This window comes from Carica papaya, chromosome 4, assembly GCF_054855325.1.
Source record: "Carica papaya isolate Zhongbai chromosome 4, ASM5485532v1, whole genome shotgun sequence".
Classification (NCBI taxonomy): Eukaryota; Viridiplantae; Streptophyta; class Magnoliopsida; order Brassicales; family Caricaceae; genus Carica; species Carica papaya.
The window spans coordinates 28,836,211-28,849,218 of NC_142312.1; the positions used below are offsets into that span (position 1 = coordinate 28,836,211).

The 13,008-nt window shown below is 33.3% G+C and overlaps 2 protein-coding genes across 2 annotated transcripts; one reads left to right on the forward strand and one right to left on the reverse strand.

The window, feature by feature from the left end:
* Positions 1-815: 815 nt before the first annotated feature.
* LOC148266528 (transmembrane emp24 domain-containing protein p24beta2-like) lies at positions 816-9,165 on the forward strand. The gene is made up of 5 exons (XM_088218762.1): positions 816-1,022; positions 1,648-1,857; positions 7,318-7,504; positions 7,600-7,707; positions 8,744-9,165. The coding sequence occupies exons 2-5, from the start codon at positions 1,648-1,650 to the stop codon at positions 8,875-8,877; spliced, it is 639 nt and encodes a 212-aa protein (XP_088074888.1). The 5' UTR covers positions 816-1,022; the 3' UTR covers positions 8,878-9,165.
* A 553-nt stretch (positions 9,166-9,718) lies between these two features.
* On the reverse strand, positions 9,719-12,204 carry NOI (RPM1-interacting protein 4 (RIN4) family protein). The gene is made up of 3 exons (XM_022042415.2): positions 12,066-12,204; positions 10,272-10,460; positions 9,719-10,122 (listed from the first exon to the last, which is right to left on the reverse strand). The coding sequence occupies exons 1-3, from the start codon at positions 12,069-12,071 to the stop codon at positions 10,078-10,080; spliced, it is 240 nt and encodes a 79-aa protein (XP_021898107.1). The 5' UTR covers positions 12,072-12,204; the 3' UTR covers positions 9,719-10,077.
* Between the last annotated feature and the right edge of the window lie 804 nt (positions 12,205-13,008).

Consider the following 13,008-nt stretch of genomic DNA (forward strand, 5'->3'; position numbering starts at 1 on the left):
AATCAATTAATTTTTAATGTATATTAATTTATATAAATATTTTATAAATTAGTGTGGTATTTTTGGTCATCTCTTTGTACTAGTTTTTTTCTCACATTGTATTATTTTAAACATATAAATAGTTTATATATTTATGTAGATAATATTAAAATTTGTGAACTCATGAAAAAATAAAAAATTATATATTTTTCCATTAGCAATTTGTAAAAAGAAAAATACTTCTATTCCTAAAAATCAACAATTTTTTTTTTCATCTATTATCAAATTTCTATTGAATTATTTTTTAAAAAATAGACTCTAAAATATATAATGTTATATAATTATTTCAAAATTTTGTCGACAAAAATATAAGAAATATATAAAAATAAATAAACATATATACGATATATATATATTTAAAATATTCAACACTTTATATTTTTAACAAAATTAAAATCACTTTTAAGAAACTTGACTAATATTTATATAAAAATTAATAGGGAAAATTAAATTTATGTTGTAATTATACATTATCTTATTACTTTATATAAATGTTAACAATTATAAGTACGATTAATAATATATTTTAGATATTACTAAATATTTCATAATTATATACTATTATATATACAATATAATGATTATAAATTTAAAAATATTAAATAAATTAAAATGTAAATATATACTTATGTCTTTATATAGTAACAACAATTACTAGCTTTATGTTTTAAAAAATATATATTTATATATAAGGTATCCAAAATCCAAAGGCCAAGATCCTCTTGTGTAATTTTCGTGTGTGTATATATACGAACAAGAGAGCATATTGTAGGCGTGACCACACAGGATTAAAACCCTTTTGAGACAACCCAAAAAGACATCGAAGTTCAAGGAGTGATCGGACGGAAACTCAAAAAGACAAAACCTCACTTTGGATACGTTCACGTATTTGTAGCAAGTTTATTAGGGTCCGATCTTCTCCTTCTTCTTCACCTTCAAAACCGCTCCTTTTAAATTATCAGTTTCGTTTTCAACGTCAAAAGGTAAAACTCGGTCTTATCCTTTTCTTTTTCTTTTCACAAAACAAATTTCCACATTCAATTCTTTGTTTTTATGGTAAATTTTTATTTTTTTTTTCAATTTCATGTCTGAGAGCTACGAGCGAGAGAACGCTTTTAATTTTTTCTTCTTGGGTTTTAGTTTGATGTGTAGAAAATCATATATTCGATGCATGTAATCCCCAGATTCTTTGTCTTTTGCGACAATTGAATTCTGTTTGTTTCCATGGAAAAGAATTGCTAGCATTAATATTTTCTTTTCTGGGTACTGTTTAATTCTGGGTTTTCTAGCCTATGAGATGTCGATCAAGGAAATTCTGGGTCAAATTTTAATTTTTTGTTTTAGTATATTTGTTTGGCTATATTTTTATGCTTGTATATGTTTTATTAACCTAACTTTTGGCCTACTTTTTCTCAAGGATTTTTACCCTGTATATTCATAGCATTGTTGTGTAAAAATAAAAGAATCAAATCCAAAATTTATATCATATAAAATCTTTTGTAATTTTTGTTTTTGGGGCTTACTGTTTAAATATTTTCATTCTGTGCTAGAAGTTTGATGATTTATCTAACTTCATTTGCTGAGGAAAATCTCCTTTGTGATCAACAGATGAAAACTGGATTACCACAATTCCTTCTTGTGATTTTGCTGGCTCTGTTTTCAAGTCCACAATCCGTGTTTGCAATCAGATTCATAATAGACAGAGAAGAATGCTTTGCTCATGATGTTAAGTACGAGAGGGACACAGTTCATGTCTCCTTTGTTGTCATCAAGGTCGAGGGGGCTTGGCACTATAGTCAAGAAGGTGTTGATCTTGTGGTAAGCTATTTGTTTCTTTTTCCCTTTTCATTAGTTGGATTTGCTACTTCGTGCTGTTTAATTGCATGGTTAGATTTGCTGATTTTGCTGCCATGTTCTTTTAACTGTTAATCGGAGTTTAGCTAATGTTCATTGTTCTGATTTTTGTGGTGCTTTTATGAGGTTTCTTACTTGGTCTATAGGATAGTGGTTGATTTCACTAACTTTCCATCTGCTTAGAAGAACATTCCTCTTCCGGCATTGGGGATACTAGAGTTAATCAGCCTATTTGGTGTTAGGAGTTAAACTTATATATCACACTCGGGGTATGTCTGAAACAGGTGAATTCTTTTAGCGGAATTTATTTAGAAATTTACACTTATGGTTACTATGAGAGGGTAGAGAAATGATCAAAATTGAGTTCTTAAATAATTTCAAGAAAAATGAAGATAACACATTTAAAATTCCTTCAGAATTGATAGAATTTTAAATTTATTGTCTTAATTTTACTTGGAATTTTCTAGGAGATCCCAAAGGTTCTCCACTTCACAAATAAAGTTCATTTGTTCAGAACACTTCTATTGTTTGATTGCATGACAAAGTCATGATTCAATTAAAAAAAATTCTTTATTTTCTAGGAAATCGGCATGTATCCAACCTATGAATGTTTCTAATCTCTAAATTCAATTCCTCAAATTACCCTCTTGCTTCCTATACGAATTTGGCATCAGAGAATTATTTTTCCTAAACAGACTTGTCTTGTACGAACATGTGATGCAACCAAACGTTAGATACAATGTTCAAGGAATCCTATTGTTAGGTTTTATTTCTACGAACACTAGGTGTGATCTCAGTTTAACCCTTAATCTCCTATGCAGCAGATAAATTCCCATTTGTCTTTTGCATTTTCTGATCAGTTCTTTTCTTCATATATTTCCTGATCTAGATACAAAGCATGTTGGAACAAGCTGCACACCAGGACATGTTCATTATAATTTTGCCGACCATAAACCTGAACTTGTGCAAAGTTTTGTTTTATACTTCTACCAATATTTTGTAGTGAGCTAATTAAATTTATTGTGAGAAGTAAGAGTCGTCTAATTGTGTGCTTGCAAAGATTTGAGAGTAAATAAGAATTTGGATTTTGTAAAATTTAAATATTACATTTGTTATTGTAACTGCTATTCGAAAATAGGCATTCCATTCATCAATTTTAGGAACCAATAGTTATCTAAGAGAATTATATAGGCCACCATGGAGGCTCTTCATATGTATATATACATATAGTGGTAATTCTGATCTTGTAGAGAAAGATGACATTAAGAAGCTTAGAGCATGATGACAAATGGCAGACAATAGTTTTAATTCCTGTTAGTTGCCGTAATGGTTTAATTCCTGTGATTCTTTTTTCTTTTTAATTAAAAATCTTTTAAGTTCTTTGAAAAATATTTACCATCATTTACTCTCTACAATCTGAAATCAGAGTGTATGAATAAATTTTCTGATTGACACAATTGATTAGTCTCCACAGCATATATATACAATTCCAGAGGAGAAAACTTAGGAGAAATTCTAGGAGAAAATCTAATCAAATCAGCCTAGAATCCAAGATCCTAATTAGATCTTTATCACTTTCCAGCAAAATCTGCAAATCCTTTTAACTTTCCAACACTCTCCCTCAAGGTGGTAAACGTATATCAATCATATTCCCAGCTTGCATACATTTGATTCATAGTCACTCTTCAGTAGGGTTTTAGTGAGAATATCAGCTTCTTGTGATCCAGCTGGCACATAGGACAATATTATCTTCCCACTTTCAATCCCGGTCTTGATGAATTTCTGTCAATCAGAACATGTCTCATATGATAATGCTGTATGGGGTTGTGAACAGTGAAAATTGCAGGCTTATCATCACTATGTAGCTTCATAGAACCCTCCAATGTGATACCCAAATCTGATAATAGTCTCTTTAACCAAATCAACTTAGAAATGCCTTGCGCCATTGCTTTGTGTTCTGCTTCAGCAAATGATTCTAGTTACTACAGTTTGTTTTTTATTCCTCCATGTTTCCCCAGAGCTTTGTGCAATAACCAGGAGTGGACTTATATCTTCAACTGATCCTGTCAATCAGCATCCACAAATCCCTCTGTTTCTCGGTTGTCATTCTTTCTAAACAAAAGTCCAATTCTGCTGTACTTTTCAAATACCTTAGAATCTGATCAACAACGTCTTGATGTCTCTTGGAAGGAGCATACATAAATTGACTGACCACACAAACACTATAAGCAATATCAGGCTTAGTAAGTGAAAGATAGTTCGTTTTCTCAATGAGACGTTGATACCTTTCTTTTTTTGCAGGAGGATCATCCTCAGAAACCTTATGTTTCCAATTCTTTTCTAGTGGTATGCTAGCAGGCTGCATCCTAGTTTTCCTGTTTCCTTTAATAGATCTAGGATGTATTTTCTTTGGAAATTGAAATGTCTGACTTGCTTCTGGCTATTTCCACCCCAAGAAAATATTCAAGTTTGCCAAGTTCTTAAACCTTGAATTCAGACTGCAGTAGCTCTTGAGATTTGCTATCTCTTCAGCGTCATCACCTGTGATCACCATATTATCAACATACACTATCAAGATTGACTTCTTCCATTCTTAAACTGCTTAATGAATGCAGCCTGTTGTTGTTTGTATCCGAATTGCTTCATAGCTGTGCTGGACTGGGTAAACCAGGCTCTGGGAGATTGTTTTAACCCACAGAGAGATTTTTTTCAGCTCACAGACAGATATTTATTTGTCTACCTCCTCAAATTCAGGTGGAATAAGCACATTTGACACATCCATTTGGTGCAAGTCTCAATCTAGATTAGCTGCCTTAGATAAGAGAACCTTGATAGAACTCAGCTTTGCAATAGATGCAAAGATTTCTTCGTAATCCAGGCAGTAGACTAGGATGACCTAGATGTTTGTGCCATAAAAGAACAACAGAGTTAGATGAACTAGAGACAGAGTAATATAGGTGCTTTTGGTGTTAGAGAAGAACCGAGAAGGTAGTAGAGACCATTTTGTTCCTTGGCATTGCCAATCATCTTCCCCAAAGATAGATTCTGAAAACTGCCATGATCGTGCAGAAAGGTTACCATACAATCTTTAGTTAACTTACTGACAAAAAGAAGGATATACTGTAAATTAGGAATATGAAGTGCTGATCTTAATTAAAGTTTACTATAAACATCTCAGATCGTAGCCACTCTAAAGGTACTCCCATCAGCCAAACTGACTTTTATATTATCAACACATCTTCTATAATTAGAGAAACCAATGAGTTAACCTATCATATGATCCAATGCACTAGAGTCTGCAATCCATCCATTCAAACCATCCTTTTTTAAAAAAGATGGCTTACAGGTTATTGGGGATTAGTTGGCCGATGGCTGAGTTGGTTAAGAATGAGATTTGGTCCTGGAAGAGTATTAGTGGTGGGAAGAAACATGTGAGTCTCATTCCCCTTGCCATATTTTGGGTGGTGTGGGAAGAGAAAAACAGGAGAGCTTTCAAGGAGATGGAAGATGAATTCTGTAGGGTTAGAGATAGATAGTTCAGACCCTGGGTTTTTTTATTATGGATCATCTTCTTTATTTTATGAGGATTTGGGAATCTCATTGATGCTCTGATTGACATGTAAATATTTTGTCCATGGATTAACACCCCTTGGTGCTTGTGAATTTATGAATCACATGGTACTTTTCATTTAAAAAAAAGTACTTTGTCGTACCATTGCTGCCATGGGTGTTGCAGTTGAGGATATATTGTTTTTTGTTGCCCAAGAAGGGTCCTCAAGATCTCGATATGCTTTGGTAAATGCGGGCAGCACTTGGTTTCTTGGTATCTGCAGCAGATTTGGCTACATGGCAGAAAGATCATTTTTCTTTGGATTTGTGGTTTCTAGTCTAGTTGTTTCCCACGGATTTCCAAAAAAGTTTCTTCTGTGTGGAATGACTTTTTACAATGCTCACACCACAATTTATTCTCTCTTGAGTTTCCCATGGATATCTCAACAAGTTTCTTATGTGCGGAATGACTTTTTATAATGCTCACACCACAATTTGTTCTCTCTTGACCTTGGACCTTGGGTGTTAGAGGAGTATGAGTGAGTAGTGGCGTGTGCAGAACCTTGTGATAGTTCTTCAAGGCCTGTGTGCGAGATTGTGTTCAACATCACTTTATTCCTGTTTTCTTCCCGTCTAACTTCCAAGAAAGCTTCTCGGAGTGATGGCAAGGGTTTGGTTCGACGGATTCTTCCCCGTACTTCATCCAAGTCTTTGTTTAAACCTTGAAGAAAATCAAAGACTCAGTCTTGCGTGGAGAAGGGATTTCACTGTTAAGATAACACTCTTTCCCTTTTCCTCGTGCATATAACAACACAAATTGAAACCACTAACAGAAATTTGACCCATTCGATTTGTGGTGGGTAATTTGCAGCAAGTGATTCACATCTGACAAAGAAAAGGGAATTATACTGCTGGTGTGCCTTGCAAAAATACTGGATGATTCTTCTGAGGATGGTGGTTGACTCACATCAGACATGTTTGTGGTGGAGGAAATAAAAAGGTTACGGTTTTAGGTTTTCTTGAGCCGGCAAGAAACCAGGCTCTAATACTATGAAATCAGAGTATATGAATGAATTTTCTAATTGATACAATTGATTAATCTACGGCATATATATATAGAATTTCAAAGGAAGATCTAGTAGATATTCTAGGAAAAAATGTATTCATATCAGCCTAGAATCCAGGATTCTAATAAAAAAAGGAAACATGCTAGAATAAAAAAAACTTTGACTAGGATTCCCTTAAATCTGGAATCCTTGTTACTTTCCAACACAATCAAAGAGTTAATTATACTTTTCATTTTGTATATCAACCAAATCATGGTGAATTTGTGGAGTTCAGAATTTTGACGTGAATGTGTGGTTAAAGATGAAAACTCCAACCTAACTCAAACCGAATCCTATGCATTTCTTGTCTGGACTTTAAACAAGAAGATATAGAAGTTTGAGGCTAAAAAATCAAAATTAAGGAAAAAAGAAAAAAAAATCAGAAAATAATAGCCTAAAGAACTTATAATTTTTTATGATGATAAAGACCGAACGAGTTCTTAATTGTCAGAGAAAGATATCGGGACCAAATTGTAATTAGGCGAAACTATGGAGGATAAAACTGTAATTTGTATTTAAAATAGTTCTATCTGGGAACTTATTTTTGTTTAGTGCAGAGAAGCGATACTAGGCTATCAGAAGTCATTGAATTGGTAGCTTTTCTCAGCCTGCATTTTTTTTGCTTAATCTGACCTTGAAAACAGTGGAGTTTAGTTTACCACGTAAGTTTCATTGTTGCAACTGATGAATCTCCTATTATTAAGTCATTGATCATGCAAACTTCTCTATTATAAAGTCATTGATCAAGCAAAATTCTTTTAATTGCTAGGTGAAAGGACCCGGTGGAGAACAGATTCAAGATTTTCGTGACAGGATAAGCGAGAAGTTTGAGTTTGTGGCTAGTCATAAAGGAGTCCACCGCTTCTGCTTCACTAACAAATCTCCATATCATGAAACTATCGACTTTGATGTACATGTTAGCCATTTTTCGTATTATGAGCAGCATGCAAAAGACGGTAAACCTTGCTTATACATTTTTTTCCTGTTACTGAATCTCCTGGACCCTTCAATATTTAAGGAAACTAAATGTTAATGTCCTCTATACCTGCAGAGCATTTTAACCCTTTGTTAGAACAGATTGAAAGGTTGGAGGAAGCTCTTTACAATGTTCAGTTTGAACAGCATTGGCTCGAGGCTCAGACCGAACGGCAGGCAATTGGTGTGTATTTAATATCTATTTGTTTTGATAATTTGCTTTCCTTTATAGACTTCTACATTCCTCAAACATCAAATGAACCAAGGGGATATAAAGGAGATGGAATTTAAAGTCCTTGATTCTCTATATACAAGATTGATAATCTTGCAATGGCAGAAATTCATTTTTCCATGCTGGTTTTCTCCCTGGTAAAGTAGTGATTAAGTCATGCTAGTTTCTTATGTCCATGAAATTGTTCCTTGATTGGTTAGCTGGTCTTTTTAATTTTCTAGTTTATCTAAGCTATGCCTGGAACAAAATACAATGTTATGAGGTGTTCGCATGAAATTGAAAAAATAAATTTCAAATACTGCCAATATTGATAAGATTTGGAATGCATTATTTCAACTCCACATAAAATTCTTTATAGATTTGATTTTTATTGTTTTAAAAAATATTTTCATTAGTTTGTAATTAAATTAAGTGTAAAGTTACAAATTAGTTCTTCAGAATTTCTGAGTTTGTTCTGGACAGGCTCCACTTCTTTTTACAGAAAAATCCAGTGCATCTTACCTAATGAGTGTACTTATACTGTGAAGTCTGTAATTCTACTTCAATTTTGTGAAAATTACTGGAGATATTTAGTGGTCTCTCTTGTTTCCCTGCCCTTGGAAGTTAAAAGATTACCAAACATCATTAGTCGAATATTATATATCATGCATCTTGGTGATCATACCATATCCTTCTATCTTTCCTCTCATTGCCCTGAAAAGAAATAAGACGAAAACCATTTGTTTGGTTAGGTAGGAGTTGTAATTAATAGCCTTTTTTTTATATTTAAATAGTTTATTGTTGTTAATTATGTCTATATATTAACACGGACTATAATGTGCAAACCCTTTAGGCTAAAAGCATGAATCAGGCCCAAGTCACCCTCTAGTTTTACTACCATTTTCAATACTGGATTGTAGTCAGTTATCTAAAAAACTAAGCTGATAGGAAAGAGTTTAATATATTATTAAAGTATTTACTCTAATTACACGTTCTTTTTGAATTGCAGTAAATGAAGCAATGGGCCGAAGGGCACTTCATAAAGCCTTGTATGAATCTGCAGCTCTTATTGGTGCTAGCATTCTTCAAGTTTACCTTCTACGTCGTTTGTTCGAACGGAAGATTGGGATGTCAAGAGTTTAGCTTTAGATCTTACATGTACTGTTTACTTGTGGGAAAATGTGGCTAGCTATTGTCTGTGGCATTGGCATTTTAAGTCGATCGAAGGAAAACCATAAACAGAAACCATGATTTTGTAGACTCTGACTCTTAAGAATTATATATTATCATGGTTTCTTTTCTTTTTGGTATTAAGCTGGTTTCTAGTGCTTTCAATACATACAGATTCATATGTTTGTTCCTTTCAATATATATAGAATTTTAGCCCTGTTGAACTCGGCGTTTTATCGCTATTGAAAGACATTTCCCTTAGTCTTTTCTAGTTAGATGTCAAGTGTGTAAGTGAAATGTTAGACGACAGAAATTATTATATTTAACCAGAGGATAGTTTAGTCTTGTTCTATTGGGTTTAGGCATCTCTTTGAAAAGAATGGATATGGTTTTTTTTGTCAACCGAACATGTATAACTAAGAATTGTTACTTCTCAAGTCCGGGAATGAAGAATGTAATCTCCACCTTCAACTTGCTCTGTTGTCATTTTTATGCAGGCATAAATAGTTAAAAGGTTGTATTATTTTGATTAGTGAAGAATAGGCAATCTCAGAATCAGCTATCTCGCAATGTTTTGAGATCGGTTCGCCTCTAGCTTATACATTGTGGAAATAATAAGTTCTATTACAGTATAATACCGAAGTTAAAAGTTTAATATTTAATTTTTTTAGTTGCGGCACTTTAGTATAAATAATAGATTTCTCATCCTTTCTTATCAGCATATGGCACAAAGGTAGGGCAACTAATAATCACAGATATTCAAGTGATCTCTTACAGAGAATTCTGTTTTCCAGAGAGGAAAAAGAAAGTGTACTGCACAAAGAAACCCAATTCACTGATACAATCAGAAGAAAGAATATGTCACAAATAAGCTCTACAACATATAGTATTTGATATAGCAAGGAAAGCAAGAAAATAGCTTGGCATCTAACAAGAACCAACCAAATAAGAACATATAGCTACAGTAATTTATCTTTTTTTGCTTTTCTACCCCACCACAACTCAATTTTACATCACCCAGAAAAGGAAAAGAAAAAAAAAAAGAAAGAAAGAAGATAGTCTAGCAGGACCCTTCATAGCTCTGTAGCTCCCAAACTTCTAGAGATATTTGGTGGGGACTTTTGCATACGAACATTTTCTCCCGTGGAAGCTCACAAGACAGGCAGGAGCTCGTCAAGATTCTGCAGACGGGGCTTGAATGCAGCAAAGCCATTTTCTCTGAAAATTAGAAACCACGAAATTTCTAAACATAACTGCAATAGTTCACTCCCATCAAAAGATGGAATACGAAGATGCAAGTGAAGATCACCGTGAACTGATAAGAAAAGAACTGAGAATACAATTGAATAATAAAAAAACCAACTTACTCCAGGCTGTGCTTTGCCAGGATCTGCTCCAGGCTTAGCCTGAGGATCAGCAGTTTTTGCTGGTGATTCAGGTTTTCCCCCTGTTTTCTTCTCATCTCTAGCCTTGTTAAAGATCACAGTAAATCCTTCAGCTGAAGCTGGATCATTGACATCCCATTCGCCAAATTTTGGCAACGGGCGACCCTTTTCCTGCCGGCAAGAAGAAAAGGTTAAAAGGTTGCGTACAGAGGGCAGCCAAGGCTTCAAAGCTGTATTAACTAATACTTGAAAACTGAGGAAGAGGGGCACTATATATTTGACTGCAGTAAATAACTATCTAGATCTACCCAGGTAATTGATAATATAGGACATTCTCCATCTAATTATGAGGTTTTAGAATACAAGAAACAAAACAAGGTCATCAAGTAGAAAGCACAGAGCCCTGTGCTAGGAGCAAAGAAATTGAGACTCATATGCTTCTTAATTAAAACAAGGTCTGTTATGTGTCTAAAACACATTGGATAATTGCAGGATATGCCAATGACAAAATACCAATTCTAACATTTCTTTTCCTGTCAAGTTTCTAAAATAAGCTAAATGAAGTCACTGTATGCATCACACAGAGCCCTTTTTACCAGTAGAAAAAAATTTGCAAAGGACAAGGACTACTTCCAAATAGGTAATCATGATTGTGGACAATTATCATTCTAATAGATTTCCATGCAAGCATACACAAATTTGTCAACTCATTTTTCTAAGCATAGGAATCCATAAAAAATATAAAGTGTAGTACATTATTGGCATTTCATACACATTATCTCAGCTTGGAGTCCAACAACCAAAAGTAGCATATTATCCAATTTACTATTATCCATCTTCTTGCTTACCTACCTACTACCATGATTGCAACATCTCTTCTAATCTGCCAATTATCTATCAGAGAAGCCTTCACTTATCAATTTGGGTCAACTTTATCTAAAATCTACACCTTAACCTAGGCATGGGATAAGCAATAAGAGATCATTTCACTTCAAATCCTCTTTCAGAACCAAAATATGTTGAAATCAGACTCAGAATAGGTTGAAGGAAAACCACTGGCTGGTTGCTCATTAATCATTATCCTGTTCAATATACTAAATTGAAGCATTGAACTTTAACCGTAAAATTCCCAGAGATAGATAAGAATATGCCCTTTATAGATTCTCAATTTTCCCCAACTATGAACCTTGAAATCATATATCTTGCTTTCAATAACTTAAACTTGTTTCCAACTTTCTACCGACTTCTTGCTTATAAACTACTTCACACCATCGATGTGGATGTGTTTCCAGGAACTCAGGAAATTTCTTGTTTCCTAGCGGACCAGTTCCCAGCAAGATTACATCGAAAGGAGGGCGCCGGGGTGAATGAGCCACTTTCTGTCAGACCATTTTCAAAAATCTGAAATTGCCGATTATGGACAGACATATTCAAACTTGAATCTCCATAAGATTTAAATGCGATGTAGTTCATCAATCACAGACAAATAATGCACAAAACCCGCTTCAATTAACAAAGCTACCAAAAAAAAGGAAAATAAGAAAATTTCACTTGCTATAAAACTTTAAGAATTGATCAAAGATATTTCATCCTCAAATTTGAAATTCATAATAAATCCACGAGAATAACAATCATCGAATCGACAAAAAGAACATGCACCAAAAGAAAATTCGAAGAGACATAATCAAATCAACAATTCGATCAGAATCGAACAAGAGAAGCACAAAGAATCATCACATACTAACATCTAAAGGCACAAATTGAGAAATTACATACCGACATGAATTCTGGAGAGAGATGAGTATCAAAGAGAGAGAAAGACGGAGAGAGTTTTAGAGAGAATCAATGGAGGAGAGGTTAGAGAGAGAGCGAAATTTGGGCCAAGATATGGGCCTGTGTCGGAATATGAAGGGAGCGAAGTTTTTGGTGCAGTGCCTGAAACAGTTTGTTAACGACGTTAATATGACGGTGACGGCGTAATTACGTGTCTCTTTAGTCCCTTATGTCATTTTAACGAAAAACCGAGTAAAATAAAATAATTGTTGAGTAAATTAAAATTTTATTTTTCGAGATTTAATTCTATCGTAATTAAAATTATAATAGTCTTATAATTGACGATCATATAGTCTTATGATTCAATTTTATATTATTTAATTCTTATTATGTCATAATAAAATTATGATTTTAAATTTTTATTTAATTTTTTAATTAATTTTAATATTTTATGTATTTGTATTTAGAATTAGTGTAGTTTAAAAAAAATAATTTTATCACTTTTTCATACCCATTATTGCGTCAAATGCAATAATACAAAAGTTATAATTAAATTATTTTAATAATTTATAGTTTAAACCGACTTATATTCGTTTAAATTGAAAGCAATAATAATTATGATGACGTGCAATTGCGTAAAGAATAGAGACGTGAGAAAGTTAACGGGACGGAATGGGGAAGTGGCAAACGGCGTGATCGGCGAGGAGATGTTGGGTTAGACGGAGGCAAAGGGTGCAAATGACTTGCTGGCACTGTTTTAAAAGCTGAGATTTACGATGAATTTAATGCCTTATTTATTATTATTATTAACAAAGTTGATTTTAATGAATGAATATTTTAATAAACATTTTTAAAATATTAATTTGGTATTAAGTACATATTTTTTTTTTCTAATTAGTATATTAAGAATAAAAATTTCAAGTATAAAATAGTAGATATATGTATG